Source organism: Stegostoma tigrinum, chromosome 27, assembly GCF_030684315.1.
Source record: "Stegostoma tigrinum isolate sSteTig4 chromosome 27, sSteTig4.hap1, whole genome shotgun sequence".
In the NCBI taxonomy this organism is placed as follows: domain Eukaryota; kingdom Metazoa; phylum Chordata; class Chondrichthyes; order Orectolobiformes; family Stegostomatidae; genus Stegostoma; species Stegostoma tigrinum.
Window position 1 is genome coordinate 5427362 of NC_081380.1, and position 25892 is coordinate 5453253.

General features: G+C 44.1%; 1 protein-coding gene across 6 annotated transcripts in view; it reads left to right on the forward strand.

The window, feature by feature from the left end:
* The window catches only part of LOC125464771 (linker for activation of T-cells family member 2-like), a 132026-nt gene that overhangs the window by 78747 nt on the left and 27387 nt on the right, over positions 1-25892 (forward strand). For all 6 annotated transcript variants that reach the window (XM_048557578.2, XM_059655380.1, XM_059655377.1 and 3 more), the window contains exons 4-9: positions 871-914; positions 12021-12063; positions 12261-12304; positions 16273-16311; positions 22563-22593; positions 22826-22884. In XM_048557578.2, coding sequence (XP_048413535.1) covers positions 871-914; positions 12021-12063; positions 12261-12304; positions 16273-16311; positions 22563-22593; positions 22826-22884 — 260 coding nt within the window. The remainder of the gene's footprint in view (positions 1-870; positions 915-12020; positions 12064-12260; positions 12305-16272; positions 16312-22562; positions 22594-22825; positions 22885-25892) is intronic.

Genomic DNA, 25892 nt, shown 5'->3' on the forward strand with positions numbered 1-25892 from the left:
GGCAGCAAGTACCTGTAACACAAGGAACCGCAGCTTAGGCTTGTCGAGCTGGAGATACAGGCATTGTGGGACATCATGGAAGTGCCCTTTAATGTTGGGTACAGGCACATCCCCAGACAGTTAGTGAGTGGTAAAATGTGAGGCTGGATGAACACAGCAGGCCAAGCAGCATCTCAGGAGCACAAAAGCTGACGTTTCGGGCCTGGACCCCTCATCAGAGGGGTCCAGGCCCGAAACGTCAGCTTTTGTGCTCCTGAGATGCTGCTTGGCCTGCTGTGTTCATCCAGCCTCACATTTTATTATCTTGGAATCTCCAGCATCTGCAGTTCCCATTATCTCAGTTAGTGAGTGGTGCCGTGGTTCCAGAGTGTGACTGAGAGGCATGCAAGGAAATCCCAGGATACAGTGTTGGAGCTAACTCATATTGCCTTTATCGAAGGCTTAATGTGCTTCTTGCTGCTTGAGCAAACGTGGGAAAAGTCTGCAAGATTGTTGAGTAAACCTTAATGACCAAGGAGGCCATTCCAATACAGGAATGAAAGGGTATGTGTTTGAAATAAGGGATATTATAAAGGTGGAGAATAGGCAAAGTGAGGTGGTTCAATTCACTTCTGCTGCAGATGGTCAATGCCTGATTATTATATAGCTCAGATGTTGCTTAATGATAATCTGTCCAATTCTGGATGTTCTGCAAACCTTGCATATTCAACATGGATTGTGGAATGAAGGTGTTACCTGCTTTATAATTAGGAGTTCTTACTCATATTGTTTTTAATGTACATTGGGATTTCTGTTTGTTAAACATGATATTTAGGCCATAAGACTGAAAAGAAATGTTCCCTTTTCATACAACTTGCCATTTCTTTTTAGAAATGAAGACAAGAAGCGATTTGAAGTAGTTAGATCATATACTGGTAAGTAAGTGTTAACATATGACTACATGAAAAGAAACTAAATTACAGAAGCATCTGGTACTGGAGGCCATTTTGGTCCATCGGATCTATGTTGGTTCTTTGGCAGGGCTGTCCAATTAGTCCCATAGCCCTTGTTGAAAACTGCTGTTGAATTTGCATTCATCATTCCGACAGGCTGTGTATTCTAGGTCATAACAGCTCACTGTGTTTCTTTTATGTCACGTCTGGTTGCTTTGCCTGCCATCTTCTACCAAATCCCCTCACGGCTTTAAAGTGAAAACCCCAGCTTCTCCTGTCTCTCCAAATAATTAAAGTCATTCAGCCCTGGTATCTCTCCACCAAATGTCTTTAAAGATCTTTCCTAAATAGGTCTCTCAAAATTGAAAATGTCAGACGAGCTAAGGAATAATCAGTGTTTGACAAAACAGATAACATAGCCTTTTTGTTTTTGTACTTTATTCCACTATAAATTAAATCATAGGCTTTAAAAAAAACCAGACGTATCAACTTGTCCTGCCACCTTCAACAAGTTGTGTGCATACGCTTGCAGGTCTGTCTGTTCATGCACCCCTTTAAAGTTGTTCTATTTAATTTTGTCTCCTCTTACTTTTCCTGTCTTCACTTCACCAGTGTATTTCAAAGAGCAAAAACAAAGAAAATTACAGCACAAGAACAGGCCATTCAGCCCTCCAAGCCTGCACCGATCGAGATCTTCTGTCTAAACCTGTCATCTGTTTTCTAAGGGTCTGTATCCCTTTGCTCCCTGCCCATCCATGTACCTGTCCAGATACATCTTAAAAGACACTATCGTGTCTGCGTCTACCACCTCCGCTGGCAACGTGTTCCAGGCACCCACCACCCTCTGTGTAAAGAACTTTCCACGCATATCTCCCTTAAACTTTCCTTCTCTCACTTTGAACTCATGACCCCTAGTAATTGAGTCCCCCACTCTTGGGGAAAAGCTTCTTGCTATCCACCCTGTCTATACCCCTCATGATCTTTTAGACTTCAATTAGGTCCTCCCTCAATTTCCGTCTTTCTAATGGAAATAATCCTAATCTACTCAATCTTTCTTCATAGCAAGATCCCTCCATACCAGGCAACATCCTGGTGAACCTCGTCTGCACCCTCTCAAAAGCATCCACATTCTTTTGGTAATGCGGCAACCAGAACTTTACACAGTACTCCAAATGTGGCCGAACCAAAGTCTTATACAACTGCAACATGACCAGCCAACTCTTGTACTCAATACCCCGTCTGATGAAGGAAAGCATGCCGTGTGCCTTCTTGACCAAAGTTTGTTGCCGTTTCCACTGTTTACAGCATTTGAGTTTTGTGTCTTCCACAAATTTTCTCAGATCCAGATGAGTAGCATACTTATCAAGAGCAGTGATTTCAATACTGTCTTCTGAGGAATATAACCAAATGCTTTCTAACAGCCATTCTTCTCTATTCTCTCATTTATATCCCTTCGCCAATTTTAGATCCTTTGCTTTAAATCTAGTCTACAAATCTGTTACGTGTTTACTTTATCAATTTTTGCTTTGAAAGTTTCTTTCCACAACACTGCACTACTCATTAGATTTCTCGGTTATTTAAAAAAAAAACTCAGACTTGGTCAAACACAGTTCGCCTTTTCTAGCTATCAGAGATAATGGGAACTGCAGATGCTGGAGATTCCAAGATAATAAAATGTGAGGCTGGATGAACACAGCAGGCCAAGCAGCATCTCAGGAGCACAAAAGCTGACGTTTCGGGCCTAGACCCTTCATCAGAGAGGGGGATGGGGGGAGGGAACTGGAATAAATAGGGAGAGAGGGGGAGGCGGACCGAAGATGGAGAGTAAAGAAGATAGGTGGAGAGGGTGTAGGTGGGGAGGTAGGGAGGGGATAGGTCAGTCCAGGGAAGACGGACAGGTCAAGGAGGTGGGATGAGGTTAGTAGGTAGCTGGGGGTGCGGCTTGGGGTGGGAGGAAGGGATGGGTGAGAGGAAGAACCGGTTAGGGAGGCAGAGACAGGTTGGACTGGTTTTGGGATGCAGTGGGTGGGGGGGAAGAGCTGGGCTGGTTGTGTGGTGCAGTGGGGGGAGGGGATGAACTGGGCTGGTTTAGGGATGCAGTGGGGGAAGGGGAGATTTTGAAACTGGTGAAGTCCACATTGATACCATATGGCTGCAGGGTTCCCAGGCGGAATATGAGTTGCTGTTCCTGCAACCTTCGGGTGGCATCATTGTGGCAGTGCAGGAGGCCCATGATGGACATGTCATCAAGAGAATGGGAGGGAGAGTGGAAATGGTTTGCGACTGGGAGGTGCAGTTGTTTGTTGCGAACTGAGCGGAGGTGTTCTGCAAAGCGGTCCCCAAGCCTCCGCTTGGTTTCCCCAATGTAGAGGAAGCCGCACCGGGTACAGTGGATGCAGTATACCACATTGGCAGATGTGCAGGTGAACCTCTGCTTAATGTGGAATGTCATCTTGGGGCCTGGGATGGGGGTGAGGGAGGAGGTGTGGGGACAAGTGTAGCATTTCCTGCGGTTGCAGGGGAAGGTGCCGGGTGTGGTGGGGTTGGAGGGCAGTGTGGAGCGAACAAGGGAGTCACGGAGAGAGTGGTCTCTCCGGAAAGCAGACAGGGGAGGGGATGGAAAAATGTCTTGGGTGGTGGGGTCGGATTGTAAATGGCGGAAGTGTCGGAGGATAATGCGTTGTATCCGGAGGTTGGTAGGGTGGTGTGTGAGAACGAGGGGGATCCTCTTGGGGCGGTTGTGGCGGGGGCGGGGTGTGAGGGATGTGTCGCGGGAGATGCGGGAGACGCGGTCAAGGGCGTTCTCAATCCACATTAAGCAGAGGTTCACCTGCACATCTGCCAATGTGGTATACTGCATCCACTGTACCCGGTGCGGCTACCTCTACATTGGGGAAACCAAGCGGAGGCTTGGAGACCGCTTTGCAGAACACCTCCGCTCAGTTCGCAACAAACAACTGCACCTCCCAGTCGCAAACCATTTCCACTCCCCCTCCCATTCTCTTGATGACATGTCCATCATGGGCCTCCTGCACTGCCACAATGATGCCACCCGAAGGTTGCAGGAACAGCAACTCATATTCCGCCTGGGAACCCTGCAGCCATATGGTATCAATGTGGACTTCACCAGTTTCAAAATCTCCCCTTCCCCCACTGCATCCCTAAACAGCCCAGTTCATCCCCTCCCCCCACTGCACCACACAACCAGCCCAGCTCTTCCCCCCCACCCACTGCATCCCAAAACCAGTCCAACCTGTCTCTGCCTCCCTAACCGGTTCTTCCTCTCACCCATCCCTTCCTCCCACCCCAAGCCGCACCCCCAGCTACCTACTAACCTCATCCCACCTCCTTGACCTGTCCGTCTTCCCTGGACTGACCTATCCCCTCCCTACCTCCCCACCTACACCCTCTCCACCTATCTTCTTTACTCTCCATCTTCGGTCCGCCTCCCCCTCTCTCCCTATTTATTCCAGTTCCCTCCCCCCATCCCCCTCTCTGATGAAGGGTCTAGGCCCGAAACGTCAGCTTTTGTGCTCCTGAGATGCTGCTTGGCCTGCTGTGTTCATCCAGCCTCACATTTTATCATCTCACATTTTATTATCTTGCCTTTTCTAGCTGTCATTTTTTTCATTAATTAGCCCCTGATTTTCCAAGTGCAACTGTAATTGTTCTGGGTTACTGTCTCCAAGGTGTCACAAGCAACAGTAGTTTGCCAAGCCTGGAGTTGCCAGGATTGTGCCTTTCCAAATTTATTTTACACAGATGTATATCTTGTGCAGTCCTGTAGTCCTCTGGCATTCATCCAAAATCCATGGAGGATTGGAAAACTGTAGCCAGAGCCAATGCACTTCCACCCTGACTTGTTCCTGTAACCCAGGACCTGATGACGTTTCTACTTTAATGTCTGCCAATGTCTTTTAAACTGCCTCTTTATCTGATTCTGGAAAAGGATTCTGGGTAATACAAGTTGGAGGATGGGAAAAAATTAAGGCTGTAAGAGCTGCTCCGTTTTTTAGGTATTTTCAGTGTTGGAGCTGATTTCCTCGAATTTTTGGAGCAGTGATTAACAGTTTTATACACTGTTGCATTGTTTTGGAACTTTGGGAGAAAGAAAGAGATAAAAACAACAGCATGTTTAAAAAGAGTGGAAGAGAGACCAAGCAGGGATCAGGTGGGAGCTGAAGAAAATGGAGCAGTAAACCTGTACAGCTCTGTGACCCAGCAGTGAACCTTTACAGCTAACTGCCTGTGCTGTTTCGTTTCAACTATGCCTGGACATCCGAGTTAGTTCTTAGAAAACATAAACCGTGAAATTCACAGCTGACCTTGGAGAAACCTGTGTGGGGAAGCTCACAGCCCAGGAGCAACTAAGTGACCTTTTAAAAGTGTAACCTTTGTAGAACACCTACGCTCGTTTCACAATAAACAACTGCAACTCCCAGTCGTGAACCATTTCAACTCCCCCTCCCATTCCTCAGACGATATGTCCATCCTCGGTCTTCTGCAGTGCCACAGTGATACCACCTGAAGGCTGTAGGAACAGCAACTCATATTTCGCTTGGGAACCCTGCAGCCCAATGGTATCAATGTGGACTTCACAAGCTTCAAAATCTCCCCTCCCCTACCGCATCCCAAAACCAGCCCAGCTCGTCCCTGCCCTTCTAACCTGTCCTTCCTCACACTATCCCTCCTCCCTCATCAAGCCCCACCCCCATCTCCTACCTATTAACCTCAGCCCGCTCCCTTGATCAGTCCGTCCTCCCTGGACTGACCTATCCCCTTCCTACCTCCCCACTTACACTCACCTTTAATGACTCTATCCCTGCCTCTTTGACCGGTCTGTCTTCGCTCCACCTATCTTCGATCCACCTCCCCCTCTCTCCCTATTTATTTCAGATCCCCCTTCCCCTCCCCGATTTCTGATGAAGGGTCTAGGCCCGAAATGTCAGCATTCCTGCTCCTCTGATGCTCCTTGGCCTGCTGTGTTCATCCAGCTCTACACCTTATTAATACTGTCAGGTACATGGGTTACCTCCCGGAACGGTAGCAGGGGTAGGCAGGTAGTGCAGGAATCTCCTGTGGCTGTTCCCATCTCAATCAAGGATGCTGTTTTGGAAAAGGTAAGGGGTGATGGACTGTCAGGGAATGTAGCACTGACAGCCAGGTTTCTGGTATCGAGACTGGCTCTAATGTAACGAGGGGTACGTCAGGTTCCAAGCCATTGATTACAATAGGGGACTTTCGAGTCAGAGGCACAGACATTTCTGCAGCCGACAGCGAGACATCAGAATGGTGTGTTGCCTCCCTGGTGCTAGGATCAAGGATATCTCGGAGAGGGTGCAGAATATTCTCAAAGGAGAGAGGGACGAACAAGAGGTCGTTGTACACGTTGGAACTAATTACATAGAACATTACAGCACAGTACAGGCCCTTCGGCCCTCGATGTTGTGCTGACCTGTCATACCAATCTCAAGCCCATCTAACCTACACTATTCCATGTACGTCCATATGCTTATCCAACGACGACTTAAATGTACCTAAAGTTGGCGAATCTACTACCGTTGCAGGCAAAGCATTCCATTCCCTTACTACTCTCTGAGTAAAGAAACTACCTCTGACATCTGTCCTATATCTTTCACCCCTCAATTTAAAGCTATGTCCCCTCGTGGTCGCCGTCACCATCCTAGGAAAAAGACTCTCCCTATCCACCCTATCTAACCCTCTGATTATTTTATATGTCTCAATTAAGTCACCTGTCAACCTTCTTCTCTCCAATGAAAACAGCCTCAAGTCCCTCAGCCTTTCCTCGTAAGACCTTCCCTCCATACCAGGCAACATCCTAGTAAATCTCCTCTGCACCCTTTCCAAAGCTTCTACATCCTTCTTATAATGCGGTGACCAGAACTGTACACAATACTCCAAGTGCGGCTGCACCAGAGTTTTGTACAGCTTCACCATAACCTCTCGGTTCCGGAACTCGATCCCCCTATTAATAAAAGCTAAAACACTGTATGCCTTCTTAACAGCCCTGTCAACCTGGGTGGCAACTTTCAAGGATCTGTGTACATGGACACCGAGATCTCTCTGCTCATCTACACTGCTAAAAATCTTACCATTAGCCCTGTACTTTGCCTTCTGGTTACTCCTACCAAAGTGCATCACCTCACACCTGTATGCATTAAACTCCATTTGTCACCTCTCAGCCCAGCTCTGCAGCTTATCTATGTCTCTCTGCAACCTACAGCATCCTTCGTCACTACCCACAACTCCACCGAACTTAGTGTCGTCTGCAAATTTACTAACCCATCCTTCTACGCCCTCATCCAGGTCATTTATAAAAATGACAAACAGCAGTGGACCCAACACCGACCCTTGTGGTACACCACTGGTAACTGGTCTCCAGGATGAACATTTCCCATCAACTACCACCCTCTGTCTTCTTTCAGCAAGCCAATTTCCGATCCAAACTGCTATATCTCCCACAATTCTATTCCTCCGCATTTTGTACAATAGCCTATTGTGGGGAACCTTATCGAACGCCTTGCTGAAATCCATATACACCACATCAACCGGTTTACTCTCATCTACCTGTTTGGTCACCTTCTCAAAGAACTCAATAAGGTTTGTGAGGCACGACCTTCCCTTCACAAAACCGTGCTGACTATCCCTAATCAATTTATTCTTTTCTAGATGATTATAAATCCTATCCCTTATAACCTTCTCCAACAATTTACCAACAACTGAGGTAAGGCTCACTGGTCTATAATTACCAGGGTTGTCTCTAATCCCCTTCTTGAACAGGGGAACCACATTTGCTATCCTCCAGTCATCTGGCACTATTCCTGTAGACAATAACGAGTTAAAGATCAATGCCAAAGGCTCGGCAATCTCCTCCCTGGCTTCCCAGAGGATCTGAGGATAAGTCCCATCCGGCCCAGGGGACTTATCTATCTTCACCCTCTGAAGGAAGAGAAAAGGATAAGGTTCTGAGGAGAGAATGTAGGAAATTAGCAGGAGTTTAAAAAGTAGGTCCTTGAGGATAGTAGTATCTCATTTACTCCCAGTGCCATGAGCTAGTGAGGGTAGGAATAAGAGGATAGAGCGGATGAGTGCAAGGCTGAGGAACTGGTGTAGGGGAGAAGTCACAATTTTTGATCATTGGAATCTCTTCTGGGGTAGAAGTGACCTGTATAAGAAGGATGGATTACACCTGAATTGGAAGGGGACTAATATACTGGTGGGTAGATTTGCTCAAGCTGCTTGGGAGGATTTAAACTGGGTGATGGTTGGGAGGGTGGTGTGGGGGGTTTGGGGGTTGTTGTTCCAAGGGAGATACTGAGAAAGCAGATCAGTCTGACACTGATGCAGTTGGGAAAAGGAGCAAGTCAAACAGTCAAGGCAGGCAGGAACAAAGCAGGGAACAAGGGAGGACTGATAGATTAAACTGCATTTATTTCAATGCAAGAGGCCTAACAGGTAAGGCAGGTGAACTTAAGGCCTGGTTAGGAAAGTGGGACTGGGATTTCATAATGAGTATAGAAATATGGTTCAGGAATGGACAGGACTGGCTTCTTAATGCTGCACAATATAAATGCAATAAGAAGGATAGAAAGGGGGACAAGGGAGGAGGGGGACTGATATTTTTGATAAGGGATAACATTACGGCAGTCCTTAAGGAGGATATTCCTGGGAGTATATGCAGGGAAGCTATTTGAGTGGAACTAAGAAATAAAAAAGGGATGAACATCTTAATGGGATCATACTGTAGACCCCCCCCACCACCACCACCCCACACCCCAACCATAGTCAGCAGGAAATTGAGAAGCAAATTTGTAAGAAGATCTCAGTCATGTGTAAGAATATAAAGTGTCTTTATGGATTTTATCTTTCCAAACATAAACTCGGATTGCCGTAGTGTTAAGGGCTTGGATGGAGACGAATTTGTTAAGCTTGTAGAAAAAAAATTTCTGCTACAGTATGTGGATGTACCTACTAGACAAAGAGCAAAATTTTGACTTATTGTTGGGAAATAAGGCCGGGCAGGTGACTGAGGTGTCAGTGTGAGGGAGCACTTTGGGGTCAGTGGCCACAATTCTACTAGTTTTAAAATAGTGATGGAAAATTATAGACCAGATCTAAAAGTTAAAGTTCTAAATTGGAGGAAGGCCAATATTGATGGTATTTGGATAGAGCTTTCAAAAGCTGATTGGGGCAGGCAAATATTCACAGGTAAAGACACATTTGGAAAGTGGGAAGCCTTCAAAAATAAGACAAGAGTCCAGAGACTGTATCTTCTTGTTGGGGTGAACGGTAAGGCTGGTAGGTGTAGGGAATGCTGGATGACTAGAGAAATTGAGGTTTTGGTCAAGAAAAAGAAGGAAGTATATGTCACATATAGACAGCAAAATTTGAGTGATTCCCTCAAAGAAGAGTATAAAGGAGTATACTTAAGAAGGAAATCAGGAAGGGCAAAAGGAAGACTTGATTAACTTAGGCAAATAGGGTTAAGGAGAATCCAAAGGGATTCTACAAATACATTAACAACAAAAGGGTAACTAAGGAGAGATTAGGGCCCCTTTAAGATCCCCTGGGCTGCCTATGTGTGGAAGTGCAGGAAATAATAAATGAGTAATTTGCATCAGTGTTTACTGTGGAGAAAGGTATGGAAGCTAGAGAACTCGGGGAAATAAATAAGTGACATCTTGAAAAATGTCCATATTGCAGAGTAGGATGTGCTGAATGTTTCATTACGTATAAAGGTATATAAATCTTCGGTACCTGATCAGATGCACCCTAGAACATTGTGGTAAGCAAGGGGAATGATTGTTGGGCCGCTTGCTGAGATATGTGATTCATCGACAACCACAGGTGAAGTACTTGTTGGCTAATGTGGGGCCACTATTTAAAAAAGGCAGTAAGGAAAAGGCAGGGAACTATAGACCAGTGATTCTGACATCACTGGTGGGTAAGTTGTTGGAGGGCATCCTGACGGACAGGATTTACATGCATTTGGAAAGGCAAGGACTGATTAGGAACAGTCAGCATTGCTTTGTGTGTGAGAAATCATGTGTCACCAAATTAACTGAGTTTTTTTTGAAGAAGTAACGAAGAGGATTGATGAAGGCAGAGGGGTGGACGTGATCTTTACGTACTTCAGTAAGGTGTTCGACAAGGTTCCATGTGGTAAACTGCTTACCAAGATTATATCACATGGAACACAGAGAGAACTAGCCATTTAGATTCATAACTGGCTGGAAGGTAGAAGGCAAAGGGGTGGAGGCCGAGGGTTGCTCTTCAGACTGGAGGCCTGTGACCAATAGTGTGCCACGAGAATTAGTGCTGTTTCCACTGCTTTTCATCATTTAGATAAGTAGTTTGGATGTGAACGTAGGAGGTATGGTTAGTGAGTTTGCAGTTGACACTAAAATTGGTGGTGTAGTGGACAGTGAATAAGGTTACCTCAGAGTACAATGGGACCTTGATCAGATGATAGGCCCAGGAGTGGCAGATGGAGTTGAATTTGGCTAAACGTGGGGTGCTGCATTTTGGAAAGGCAAATGAAGGCAGGACTCGTACATGTGATTTTAAGGTCTTGGGGAATGTTGCTGAATAAAGAGACCTTGGAGTGGAGGTTCATAGTTCCTTGAAAGTAGAGTTGCAAGTAGACAGGATAGTGAAGACAACATTTGATATGCTTGCCTTTATTGGTCATGGCATTGAGTATATAAGTTGAGAGGTCATGTTGCGGCTGTGAAGGACACTGGTTAGGCCATTTTTGGAAACCTGCATTCAGTTCTGGTCTCTCTACTATAAGAAGTATGTTGTGAAAGTTGAAAGGGTTCAGAAAAGATTTACAAGGATGTTGCCAGGGTTGGAGGGCTTGAACTACAGGGAGAGGCTGAATATGCTGGGGCTATTTTCCCTGTAGCGTTGGAGGCTGAGGGTTGACCTCATACAGGTTTGTAAAATCATGAGGGGCATAGATAGGGTCAATAGCCAAGGTCTTTTCTGCAGGTCAGCGGAGTCCAAAAACAGAGGGTACGGTTAAGGTGAGAGGGGAAATATATAAAAGGAACCTAAGGGCCAACTTTTTCATGCAGAGAGTGGTGCATATATGGAATGAGCTGCCAGAGGAAGTCATTGAGGCTGGTACAATTACAATGTTTAAAAGGCATCTGTTTGGGTGTATGAATAGAAGGATTTAGAGAGATATTGGCCAAATGCTGGAAAATGGGACAACATTAACTTAGATATCTGGTTGGCATGGACAAGTTGTACCAAAGAGTCTGTTTCTGTGCTGTACAGTGCGATGACTCTAATTGATGCTATTTTATTGCTGTGACTCCTCATTGATTGCCTCATTTCATACCACATTGATGTCTTCTGCCTCGATGACATGAACTTCCTTTTGTATCTAATTTACGAGAAAAAATCTCACTCGCATCAGAGGCAGTATTGCTAGGAATCATTACTTTGGTACCTGGGATGAGACAGTTCTTGGCTGAATAAATTGTACCTGTATTCTTTGGCGTTCAGCAGAATAATCAGTGATCTCATTGAAAATATGAGAATCGGAAAGGTTTTGATAGGGTTGACAATAAGAGGTGATTTCCCTGGATGGAGAGTCTGAAACTCAGGGCCACAGTCTCAAAATTTGGAGTTGATCATTTAGGATTCTTCACCTAAGGGTTTGAATCTTTGGCTTTTTCTACTCAAAGCATTGTGGAAGCTGCATCACTGAATATATTAAAGGCTGAGACCAACATTCTTAAGAAATCAAGGCTGTGGGGGGTGACCAGGGAAGAGGAGCTGAGGCAGGAGATCATCCAGGATTGCAGTGAATGATAGAGCAGGCTCAAGGGGCCTAATAGTCTACTGCTATTCTCAATTATCTTGTTTATTCTTGTCTACAAAGCAGTTTGGACATCTTGAGATCAAGAAAAGTGCAAGGCTTCATTTTTAGGTTCAGCACATGAAGAACTTTGAGATGTTATGCTATTGTTATATGTTACTAATATCACAAGATGCTATTGTCATTATTGAGCTTTTAAACTTTTTTAATGGACAAAATGTTGTCTTTTTTTTAAGTATCTCGACCAGAACAAACACCAAGGCCAGGACCAGCGATGGGGTAAGAAATGTAGTGCAAAATATAGCCAATAATGTAAACAAAAACCCTAAATGTTCTCCCCCTTGAGTTGACCAGCAATAAGAACATTAAGTGTTTGTGTGTGTATGTATACAATTGGCTTGAGCTGCTGTATTTATGGACTTGCTAAGTATAGGAAGTAATTTATTGATCTTTAATAATATTCTAACTTTTTTCAGGAATATGGCTGCCACACATCATTCACTTTCACAAGTTCAACCAGGTTTGTATGAAAGACATTCTGAGTTCCATGCCCAGGGCAGTCCTTGAGTTAGTTAATGGTGGCAGATCGTCAAGATTACTCACAGGCAAAAAATACCTGATGTGTCTCTAACTCTGCTTGCATCTTGTCCTCCCACATTTTCTGTCACGTTCACCCTACCTTCACTTTTTGTCTCTCTTTCTCGTGTTGTTTGTATTTCATTTAGTTTTTCTCCTTGTTGCCTTGATGTCTCTTGCCCATGTCTTTTGACTTTCTTTCCTCATACTTGCTCCCTTTTTGAAAGTCTGTCCTTTGCCACATTTTCTCTGCATGCCTTATGCCTCTCATACTTGCCAAAAACTTCATCCTGATCCTTCAAGTGTAACTGCAGTGTTGGTGAGCCTAGACGATCAGAGGTGGAATGTCACTTAAATAAGGAGCTGTTCCATAAAATTTATACATGTCGCTCTGCTGTTTAAAAGTGAGAGAGAATCTAGGGAATTACTAGAATCTGAAACAAGGATGTGCAAACTTTCTGCATGAGGGACCACACTTCTTTCTCAATTTTCTTTCTCAATTAATGGGCAAATTTTGGAAAGATAAGGTTTGGCACAACATTCTTCATGTATTAAAAAAATTAAAATAAATAAATTGATCATTTAAGAAAACTACCAAGCAGAATAATTCTTTTTCAATTTTGTTTTTCACCAGAAGCAGAACTAGAAAGAGAGAGAGAGACAGACTAGACCCCAAAGCCCTGATCACCAGGGAAGAGGGTGGGGACCAGGGCTGAGCTAGTACTTTAGTTGAACAATCATTGACCTCACCTTCTCCCCTGGTGGGACATCCTTTGTACTGGGCTTGGCAGACTTCATACAAACATTCGGGGCACCTCTCGAAGCAGATCGCCTTTGAGTCTGGGTTTTCCTTTTCTCCCAGGCTTTTTTGTGGGGAGTCGTGGGTGCATGTGCATGTGCACGTGGTTGGTTCACTCTCAAGACTCCAGGTCTCATTTACTCTTGCTCACTTCCACATAAACTCTCTCCTTCCCTCCTTCCCACACTGATTCCCTCTCCCTAGGTTTGTGAGGTTTGACCATTGTACTAATGTGGGAATGGCAGTGAAGATGTGGAGATTCTTCGTAGGTGACACTCCATATGTCCCAGGCAGAAGGGTGGGTGCTGTGACCTCCCTGGCCAGGTCTGTGCTGCCATCTAGTGCACCTTCAGGGAGATGCACGTGTGAGGGATGGCAAGAGAAAGTTTGGTCCGAAGTGGAGAAAGAATGGACCCAATGGGAACCAAGGAGCTATATCACTGCGACTCCTCCTCCAGTCACAGTGAATCCAACAGCAGCAAATGCAGGAGAGTATTGTCCTGTGGTTTGGGCGAACAGATCTACAATAAATTTCAGATCCACTTTCCTGTCCCTGTTTGTATCGCAGACCAGCCCGGCAGGTCACAAGCAGCTACCTCCTGGGGACTACCACCTACCTCCTGGCGTGCCAGTTGGGCAGATATGCTCCGAAGTAATTAAGGATCGGGCGATTCAAGATATCTTACAGTGCTGTTTGAAAACCATCAGCAGGAATTTCGACAACAGGTCTTGTCTGACTAACTGAGCTGAAGATTTTCAAGAGGTGTTTGAAGTAGTGGAAAGGGCAGTGGATGTTATTTGAGGAGTAGATCATGCCTCACAAACCTTATTGAAATCTTTGAAGAGGTGACTAAACACATGGATGAAGGTAGAGCAGTGGATGTAGTATAGATGGATTTAAGTAAGGCGTTTGATCAGGTTCCCCATGGTAGGCTCATGCAGAAAGTAAGGAGACATGGGATAGGAGGAAATGTGGCAGATTGGATTCAGAATTGGCTGACACTTAGACAAAGGGTGGTAGTGGACAGAAAATATTCAACATCGTTTGGCCACATCTGGAATATTGTGTCCAGTTCTGGTCGCCTCCTTACAGGAAAGATGTGGAAGCGTCGGAAAAGGTGCAGAGCAGATTTACCAGGATGTTGCCTGGAATGGAGGTAAAGTCTTATGAGGAAAGATTGAGAGAGCTAGAGCTTTTTTCTTTAGAATGATGAAGAATGAGAGGTGACTTGATTAGAGGTGTACAAAATGATCAGAGGTATAGATAGAGTGGACAGCCTGAGTCTTTTCCCTAGGGTGGAGGTAGCCATTATGAGGGGGCACAGTTTTGCAGTGAGTGGAGGTAGATATAGGGGAGACGTCAGAGGTAATTTCTTCACTCAGAGAGTGGTAGAGGCGTGGAATGCATTGCCGGAGAAGGTAGTGGACTCGGCCTCATTAAGGGCATTTAAGCGGCTATTAGATAGGCAAATGGATGATAGTAAAAGGTAGGGCTGGAGGTTAGACAGACCTTAGGTTTAGGGTAACAACATCGTGGGACGAAGGGCCTGTACTGTGCTGTATTGTTCTGTGTTCTATGTTCTACATATTGCTGGAAATTATTTGAAAAAGATCCTCTTAGTAGCCTGTCAGTTAAAGTTGAAGCTCATGGAATTGAAGGTAGGTTATTAATCTGGTTTGGAAATTGACTGAGTGGCCGGATCATGAGCAGGCAAACTCGCATTGGCAGCATGTGAGTGGTAGTGCCCTGCAGGGATTTCTGTTGGGCCTTCTGTTATTCAATGTATTTGTCAACTAATTCACTGATGGGATGAGAAAAATATATTCAAGTTTTCTATGACTTTAAGAAAGATGACAGTATGGATAGAAGCATAAACTTACAAGGGGCTATTGATAGACTATGTGAATGGGCAAAACAATGGTAATTCTACATAGGCAAGTTTGAGGCAATTCTATTTGGAGATGTACAGGATACTTTCTAAAAGGCTGAGAGAGACTTAGAGTCCACACACATGGATCATCAAAATTTCATGGATGGGTGCAGAAAATAGTCAAAAATCCTAATTCAATACTAGTCTTTACATTGGGAGGATTAGAATACAAGGGGTTAGTATAAGTCATATCACAACAATGCAAAGCCTTTGTTTGGCCACACCTGGAGAACAGAGAGTTGTCCTGGGTACCATATCTTATGAAGGGTATATTGGCCTTGAAGAGAATGCAGATAAGATTTACACCAAGAAGAGATTACACAAATTAGGGTTGTATTCCTGGAGTTTAAAAAGTTAATGGGTGATTTGAATGAAATTTTTAAACTGAGGGGAAGCAGTTGACCACACAGAAACAGTATTTCCAGTAACACGGGCTCAGAAAACTTGGTGTAGAATTATAGCCAGATCTTACTGATTTGTAAAGTGCTTCCACACACAAAAGGTGGTAGAAGTTTGATACAGTCTTTGCAAACAGCACTTGATGATGGGTCAGATGTTAATTTAAGATTGAGATTGATAGATTTCTGAATTGTGGAACAGGCTTAATGGCTTGAATCATTTCCTCCTGTTCCTATAAAAAAACAAGAGTCAACACTTTATTAGCTCATCTTTTGCATATCTCCTTTAAGATATGTTCAGAGCTGTCATTTCCTAATTGGTGATTTTGTAGAGGTGAGTATTGTGCTGATGTTCTACATAGTCAAATCCCCCACCAGTGCTTAGTACTGACAGTTGAATGTGAAAGATGGGAAAATTAACAAGCTGTGGGGAGAAGTCATTACCTAGGGAACTGGAGTACAACAATCTTTCAGGAAAGGGTTTAAGAAAAGTTGAGGCTGAGAACAGAAAACAAAAAGTCCTGATATTTGTGTGCCCACCTATCTTGAATTTACCTGTCTGTGTAACACTTGATATTTAACTTTTCACTCGCTTTGAAACTAATCTTTGCTGATGCGCAGTTCTAAAGAAACAGGAAAGCAAAAATGTACTACTTAGAGTAAAAGTGTGTACTGTACATGTGCCAATTATGACATTGTTTGGGAGCACATATGCACAGGTGGCAGGATTTTACTGCTTTAACACTTGCTGTGTCATATTAAACTCCATTCTCTTTTCTAACAGCATCAGGCAGCCCACCAAGCTACGGCAACCTAGATATTGGTAAGTAAATGACTTCTGGAGTGCTGTAGCAGAGTGCAGGTGAGGCCAATTGGTAACCATAGTGAATCACAGCTTTAATTCTGAGTGTCGATCATATCACTTGTATTTCCAAATCCAGGAAAAGATTTCGACGAGTTCATCGTTAAACTGTTCAAAGCACTGGCTAGATCCAACTCAACACCAGGCAAATCCACCCTGAGAGCAAAAAGAGTTGGAAATCACAGTGGGTCAGGCAGCATATGTGGAGAGAGAGCAAGCTAACGTTTCTAGTCTGACCACAAATGATACTTCATCAGAACTGACATAAAGTGTGGAGGGGGCAACATTTGTGCAACAATTCCAGCATGTGCAGTAACTTGCTCCTTCACCTTGACAGCTGTGTCCAGTTTTGGTCAAAGGACGAAGTCACACGACACCAGGTTATAGTCCAACAAGTTCATTTGAAATCACAAGCTTTCAGAGCATAGCCCCTTCATCAGGTGAATTGAGAGAGAAACATATAGAGCACAGATTTAAGGGCAGATAGGTCAAGGGCAGGGAGATCAAAACATCATACAAGTGGTGTGAGTGGAGTGTCAAATTGTAAGTCTCTGCAGGTGATCAAAAATGTTAGATGGTGTGAATAAAGTGTCAATAGCTGATGATCAAGCAAAAGGGATGACCCATAATCCAATTAAATGTGGCAGAAAGATAATTAGAAAAAATTATAAATAAAGTAGTGCAGGAGACAAACCAAATGACTGGAGTAACACGATAGGTGTAAGAGTCGCATGCCGATGGTCTAACCAAGTCATAGGTAGTCCAAAACGATACAATCTAATTAAGGTAGAGAGATCATAACAAGTTATCAAGGTGTGATCAGAGATAATGGGAACTGCAGATGCTGGAGAATCCAAGGTAACAAAGTGTGAAGCTGGATGAACACAGCAGGCCAAGCAGCATCTCAGGAGCACAAAGGCTGACTTTTTGGGCCTAGCTCTCTGATGAAGGGTCTAGCCCCGAAATGTCAGCTTTTGTGCTCCTGAGATGATGCTTGGCCTGCTGTGTTCATCCAGCCTCACATTTTGTTATCTAAGTTATCAAGGTGATGGTGTCAAAACAGGACAGTAAGGAAGATTTTATAGATATAGAACACTGTGGTGTGACACGAACCCAAAATCACCGTTGACGCCATCTTTGTGGGTACTTTACTTGGCTGTCTATTTTTGCTCAGTGACCCTGCATTGCTGTCTATCTCAAAGGTCACCTTGGAGGATTCTTCCCCAAAAATTGGAAGCTGAATGTCCTTGACCGCTGAAATGTTCCCCACCTGGGATGGAACATCCCTGTTTGGTGATTGTTGTGCAGTGTCCATTCAATACGATGTAGTAGCATCTGCATGGTCTCGCCAATATACCATGCCTTGGGGCATTATGCCTGCAGCATATGAGATGGACAACATTGGCCAAGACACATGAGTATCTGCTGTATATGTGGTGGGTGGTGTTCCCATGTGTGATGGTTGTGTCCGTGTCAATGATCTGACATGTCTCACAGAGGGTGCCATGGTAGGGTTGTGTGGTGTTGTGGTCAGTGTTGTCCTGAAGGCTACGTAGTTTGCTGCGTGCAATGGTCTGTTTAAAGTTTGGCGGTTGTTTGAAGGTGAGAAGTATAGGTGTAGAGATGATCTTGGTGCTCATCGTCATCAATGACATGCTGTAGGCTGCGAAGAACACAGCTCCAAGGAAGTACTGGATGATGAAGGGTACTGTATTGGTCTTATCCTATATCTGTCATCTGAAGAGACCATTGCAGTTTTTCGCTGTGGCACGTTGAACGGGCAATCAATTAAATTGAGCTTCGTATCCTGTTCTTATGAGGATGTCCTTCAAAACCATTAGGTGCCTGTCACGTTCCTCCTCATCTGAGCAGATCCTGTGTATGCACAGGGCTTGTCCGTAGGGATGGCTTCTTTAATATAAAGAACAAAGAAACCTACAGCACAGGAACAGGCCCTTCGGCCCTCCAAGCCTGCGCCGATCAAGATCCTCTGTCTAACCTGTCACCTATTTTCTAACGGTCTGTGTCCATTTGCTCCCTGCCCATCCATGTACCTGTCCAAATATATCTTAAAAGACGCTAACGTGTCTGCGTCTACCACCTCCGCTGGCAACGCATTCCAGGCACCCACCACCCTCTATGTATACTTTCCACGTATATCTCCCTTAAACTTTCCTTCTCTCACTTTGAACTCATGACCCCTAGTAACTTAGTCCCCTACTCTGGGGAAAAAGTTTTTTGCTATCCACCCTGTCTATACCCCTCATGATTTTGTAGACCTCAATCAGGTCCCCCCTCAATCTCCGTCTTTCTAATCAAAATAATCCTAATCTACTCAACCTCTCTTCATAGCTAGCACCCTCCATACCAGGCAACATCCTGGTGAACCTCCTCTGCACCCTCTCCAAATCATCCACATCCTTTTGGTAATGTGGCGACCAGAACTGCACACAGTACTCCAAATGTGGCCGAACCAAAGTCCTATACAACTGCAACATGACCTGCCAACTCTTGTACTCAATACCCCGCCCAATGAAGGAAAGCGTGCCATATGCCTTTTTGACCACCTTATTGACCCGCGTTGTCACCTTCAGGGAACAGTGGACCTGAACACCCACATCTCTCTGTTCATCAATTTTCCCTAGGACTTTTCCATTTACTGTATAGTTCGCCCTTGAATTTGATCTTCCAAAATGCATCACCTTGCATTTGCCCGGATTGAACTCCATCTGCCATTTATCTGCCCAACTCTCTAGTCTATCTATATTCTGTTGTAATCTCTGACAGTCCCCTTCATTATCAGCTACTCCACCAATCTTAGTGTCAACAGCAAACTTGCTGATCAGACCACCTACACCTTCCTCCAGATCATTTACATATATCACAAACAACAGTGGTCCCAGCACAGATCCCTGTGGAACACCACTGGTCATAGGTCTCCGATTTGAGAAACTCCCTTCTACTACTACCCTCTGTCTCCTGTTGCCTAGTCACTTTTTTTTATCCATCTAGCTAGCGCACCCTGGACCCCATGTGACTTCACTTTCTCCATCAGCCTGCCATGGGGAACCTTTTCAAACGCCTTACTGAAGTCCATGTATATGACATCTACAGCTTTTCCCTCATCAATCAACTTTGTCACGTCCTCAAAGAATTCTATTAAGTTGGTAAGACATGACCTTCCCTGCACAAAACTATGTTGCCTATCACTGATCAGCCCATTTTCTTCCAAATGGGAATAGATCCTATCCCTCAGTATCTTCTCCAGTAGCTTCCCTACCACTGACGTCAGGCTCACTGGTCGATAATATATTTAGGATGGAAGCAAGAGAAGTGCGGCATTCTGAGTTTATCTATGGGCTTGCGGCAGACTGAGGTGCTGTGGTGGCCATTCTTGATGGAGATGCGTGTGTCCAAGAATGAGGCTTATTCTGAAGAGTGGTCCACGGTAAGTCTGATGGTGAGGTGAAACTTGTTGATATCGCCATGTAGTTGTTTCAGTGATAACTCGCCATGAGTCCAAAGGAAGAAAATGTCCTCAGCGTATCTGGTGTAGAGTGTCGGCTGAGGTCCTGTGCAGCAAAGAAGTCTTGCTCGAACTTGTGCATGAAAATGTTGGCATATTGAGGCGCAAATTTGGTCCCCATAGCTGTTCCATGATCTAGATGGAGAACTGGTTGTCGAAGGTGAAGTCATTGTGGTCAGGGATGAAGCGGATGAGATATAGGATGGCCTCTGGAAATTGACAGTTGTTGGTGTTGTGTGCTGAGGTTGTAACAGCAATGCCATCATCATGGGGGTCATTGGTGTAGAGTGTCGAAATGACTGTATGATTGTAGCAAGGAATAGTCCTGGTTTGATTGGTTTGTGGGTGCTGAGTTTCTGTTAGAAATCTGTAGTGTTGCAACAGAAGCTAGGTGTTCCTTGTACAGTGGGCTTCAAAATGCCCTCAACATAGCCATAGGTTCTCACACAGGGTCCCATTGCCTGACACAATGGAGTGCCCAGCCGAATTGGCTTTGTGTATCTTCAGAAGGCAGTAGAAGTACCCTATGCGAGAAGTATGCGGGATGAAAGTGTGTGGGGTACTCTGAAGGACTGGATCAAAGGTCTTCTACAGCTTGTTGAGTTCATGGGTGTGTTCTTTGGTCAGATTGGCAGGTAGTTGTCTGTATTGTTCCTGGTTGTTCAGTTATCAGTATACTTCTTTGCAGGTAGTCCATTCTAGTCAGTATGACGATGGCTCCTCCTTTGTCTGCTAGTTTAATGACAATTTTGCAATTGGTCTTGAGAGCATGGTTGGTGTTGCGTTGTGCCTGGGTGATATTCTGCGCTATCTTGTGAGCACTGCTAATGAATCTGGCATTAACGCATCTCCTGATGGCTTGAGCATACATGTCGAGCTGAGGGCTGTGGCCTTCTGGAGATATGTTGTTCTGTGTCTGTAAAATCTTGTTTTGACATCACCTTGATGAATTGTTATGATCTCTCTAAATTAGTTTGTACAGTTTTGCATTACTTATTACTTTGGTATGTGACTGTGTATACTTATCATGTTATTCCAGTCAGAGATGGTAGGAACTGCCAATGATGGAGAATCTGAGATAACAAGATGTAGAGCTGGATGAACACAGCAGGCCAAGCAGCATCAGAGGAGCAGAAAGGCTGGCGTTTCAGGCCTAGACCCTTCTTTAGAAATGGGGGAGGGGAAGGGGATTCTGAAATAAATAGGGAGAGAGGCAGAGGCGGAGGCGGATAGAAGATGGATAAAGGAGAAGATAGGTGGCTGGAGACAGGCAGGTCAAAGTCCACATTGATACCATTGGGCTGTGTTTATCCAGCTCTACACCTTGTGATGTTACTTCCAGTCACTTAGTTTGTCTTCAGCACCACCTTATTTTTAATTTTTTGTAATTATCTCTCTGCCTTATTTGATCAGATTATAGGTCATCCCTTTGCTTGTATTCAGCTGTTGACACTTTACTCACACCGTCTGACACTCTTGATCACCCGCAGAGACTTCTTAGTTCAGTATTCCACTCACACCATTTGTATGATCTTTTGGCTTGTCCCTCATTTCACCTGACGAAGGAGCTATGCTTTGAAAGCTTGCGACTGCAAATAAACCTGTTGGATATTGTCTACCCCAGTCCAACGCTGGCACCTCCCCATGGTCAAAGTACAACACAGGACCTACTAGAAATGCTGCATCTGAGAAGTTATAGAGAAATGCAAGAAAGTAAATGGTAAAGAATGTTTCTTTAAATTATAGATTGAGTGTAGGACGAGGGCACAGAGCAAGATGTAACCTTACTTACATACAGACTTCTTTTAACCCAGGAAGATTACTGTCAGGTTTACTGAACATAAAGTCGCTTAGATCATTCTGTCTGTATGACTAGTTCCCAGTTCAACCATCTCTGATCTTGAGGCCACCCCAGATTTACATTTAAGAGGTAATTTGTTGTTTGTCCCTAATTTTCCCTGAACTGAGTGGCTTGCAAGAGATGACCACATTGCTGTGGGTCTGGAGTTATATGTAGATGTAAAGTCTGCAGGTTTCCCTTTTAAAGGACATTGGTAAACAGATGGGCTTTTTCAACAAGTGACAGTAGTTTCATGGTCACCATCATTGCGACTAGCTTCTAATTCTAGATTTTACTGTTTTGAGTATGACCAGTTGCCATGGTGAGATTTGAAAATGTGTCTGCAAAGCATTAGCTTGAGCCACTGGATTCCTAGTCCAGAGATATTATTGTAATGTTTCATGGGATGTGGGGATTGCTGGCTTGGTCATCCCTTGTACACCATTACTAATTGTCTTTGAGGAGTTAGTGCTGAGCTGCCTCTCTAACTGCTACAGACCTTGGACTAGGCGGGCATTTCCACAATGTTGTCAGGGAGGGAGTTCCAGATTTTGATCCAGTGATACTGAAGAAATGGCAGGCAATACAGTTCCATGTCAGTACAGCGAGTGGCTGATGGAGGGGAACATTACTGTTGAAGTGCAAATTTGTTTATTTCTTATCTGAATCTTTGGCGGATTGTTGCCAAGCAGTGCCATTGCCACAGGCCGTTATATTCACTTGCTGGTTCCATAGATCTTCAGATTGTTCTAATGTAGTTTCTGAGCATCCTGGTAGAATGCTGGCTGGCAGAGCGCTACCTGTATTAACTACCACAATAATGTAACAAGTTTTGTTCTCTTCCAGCAAAACAATATGAACATGAGCAGGATTACATGTAAGTCACTGTTTACATTCTGTTTGATATAAACTGGTCTGAATTTCTTTAGAGGTGTAGCAACGATACAGAGACAGCACTAGCTTGTTTTGCACTGGAATCCCAGTTACAGAGACAGCAGTTGTTCAGCTTATGCTGTTTTTGTTGGATTTAATTCCACTTGTTCACAATTATAGTTTATTTGTTGAGGAATGCTGTGAGTCTAATTCCTGCCATTTATTATATTTGGCAGAAATCCTTTAGCTGCAGAATATTATTGCTTCCCTGCGGAATATCTCAAACCTCCTCATGGTAAGTTCCAGCCAATGTTAACTCCGATCCTACTGTGTGTTAGGTGTATTTTTTGACACCGTAATTGTAATTGAGGCCATAGAGGGTCATAGAGCCACGCAGCACAGAAACAGGCCCTTTGGCCCTACTCATCCATGCTGACCAGGTTTCCTAAACTGAACCAGTCCCATTCGTCTGTGTTTGGTCCACATCCCTCTAAACAATTCCTCTTCATATGTCTGTCCAAATGTCTTTTAAATGTTGTAATCATAAGCATGTCTACCACTTCCTCTGGCAGCTTGTTCCACATACACAGCATCCTCTGTGTGAAAAAGTTGCCCCTCGGGTCCTTTTTAAATCTTTCCCCTCTCACTTTAAGCCTGTGCCCTATAGTTTTGGACCTTGAGGAAAAGACCTTGGCTATTAACTTTATCTATGCCCCTCATGATTTTATAAACCTCTATAAGGTCACCCCTTACCTCCTACGCTCCAGGGATAAAAGTCCCACCTTATCGAGTCTCTCCTTATACCTTAAACCTTCCAGTCTTGGAAATCTTTTTAGCACCCTTTCCATTTTAATAACATCCTTCCTAAAGCAGGGTGACCAGAATTCTATGCAATATTCCAAATGTGGCCGAACCAATGTCTTGTATAGTTGTACAACTCCTATACTCAGTGCTGTAACTGACGAAGGCAAGTGTGCCAAACACCTTCTTCACCACCCTGTCTACCTGTAATGCCACTTTCAAGGAACAATGTACCTGCACTCTTAGGTCTCCATGTTTGACAACACTCCCCAGGGCTCTACCATTAACTGTGTAAGTCCTGCCCTGGTTTGACTTACTAAAATGCAAACCTTGCATTTATCTGAATTTAACTCCATCTACCATTCCTCAGCCCACTGGCCCAGTTGATCAAGATCCCTGTAACCTTAGATAACCATATTCACTGTCCACTGTACCGGCAATTTTGGTGTCATCCTTAAACTTACTCATCATGCCTCCTGTATTCTCATCCAAACCGTTTTGCATAAATGACAAACAACAATGAACCCAGGATCAATCCTTGTAGCACACCACTAGTCACAGGCCTCCAGTCTGAAAACAACCCTGTACCACCACTCTGTTTCCTACCATAAATCCAATTTTGCATCCAGTTGGTTAGCTTTCCCTGGATCCCATATGATCTAAGGTTACATTACATCTGCTGCTCTGCCTTCACTTGTGGTGACCTCTTCAAAAAACTCCATCAAATTTGTGAGATATGATTTCCCATGCACAAAGCCAACTGACTATCCCAAATTAGTCTTCGTCTTTCCAAATCCATGTAGATCCTGGATAGAATCCCCTCCAACAACTTACCCACCGCTGACGTTAGGCTCACTGGTCTGTAGTCCCTGGCTTTTCCTTGCAGCCTTTCTTAAATAATGGCACAATTCACTCGTGGGATGTGAGTGTTGCTGGCTGGCCAGTAGTTATTGGCCATCCCTAGCTGTCCTTGAGAAGGTGGTGGTGAGTTGCCTTCTTGAACCACTACAGTCCATGTGCTGAATTGACATACAGTCCCTTAGGGAGGGAATATCACAGAGTTTATAGAAAGAGGTCACTTGGTCCAACTGGTCCACGTACAAGCTTCCTGTCACCTTGTTCAGCTCACTCCATCATGTTCTTTCTTCTGAATGTAGCTATGTAATTTCTCTTCTAAAATGCCATTTATTTCAACTACTTTTATGTGATAGAAATGTCCAAATTTTGACCACTTTCTTGGTAAAGATGTTTCATCTTAAATTTCTTATTGGATTTAATCACTTTATTCATTTACGACGCCGGTATTGGACTCACTTCAAGTGGAAAAACCACTTGCTTCAAAAACAAATATGCCTACTAACAAATAATGGAATGTGAATAAAGGGTTCAATGATAAAGTTCCCACTCCTCAAGTCTTAAGTTGGAACCTGATATGTGGAAGAGAACTGCATCTTGGTTCTACTTTACTCCCAAAGATCTGGATGTAAATACCTTCGTAAAGTGAAAACAAAAAATGCTAGATACCACAGAGGGTCAGGCAACATCCATGGAGAGAAAGCAAGCTAATGTTTTGTGTCTAGCTGACTCCCCTAGAGAAACACTCTACAACATTCTTAGGGAACTGTAAATGCCCATAACTTGTACTCAAGTCTGAGATTTTCCCACCACTTCCACCTAACATCAGCAGTGGGTGCATCCAGTTCCACTAGTTGGGCAGAGCATTACAGCAGTGAGCAATTAGAAGATAGAAGTCACAGAAGTCCTTAGCGTCGATGCTGGACACGATAAAATTTCACAGCATCAGGCCAAACACGGGCAAGGAAACCTATTAATTATAAACAACGTTCTCTTGTCTTATTTGTCCATATTGAGCACCATTTGAAAGAAGTACAGATGGTCGAATGGGAGATAACAGGTTCAGACTGGCATTCCAGATTATATGAGGCAGTTCCATTTCCCCTGAAGACCCATGAGTCCTGGGGACTTTCCACCTGCATTCAACCAACAAAGCGTGGCCATTCATTTGGCAAACACAGCAGCCAGGTTTCATAAAGCGAGGTCCCACAAACAGCCATGATGCAATAATATGTTGTTAATGCTGGCAGAGTGAGAAATCTTAGCCAGGGATACTGTTTGCTAAGAACCTTAGTTAACAGCTCATGTGAAACGGTGTCTGAGGCAACCCTCCCTCAGTACTGCTACTGAAACATCAGCCTTGTTGACAGGCTCGAGTCTCTGGAGTGGGGTTGAACCTAACATCATCCACTTTGGAGCTAAGACTGATTCCCACTGAGCTAAAGCTGACACTTTGGAGATGGTTATCAGAGTCAGGAAGGTGAGAATGTTGAAATTACTTCAGAAACATAGGAGATAAGGTTTTCTAGATGGTTCCAAATTATTTTCCTTGTTACTTCTGTTTAGTTGTATGTGGTAATTTGCTTAATAATCTTTTTGTGATTTAAGATTTACATTCCGGAGATTTCATTCATGGAAAAATCATAA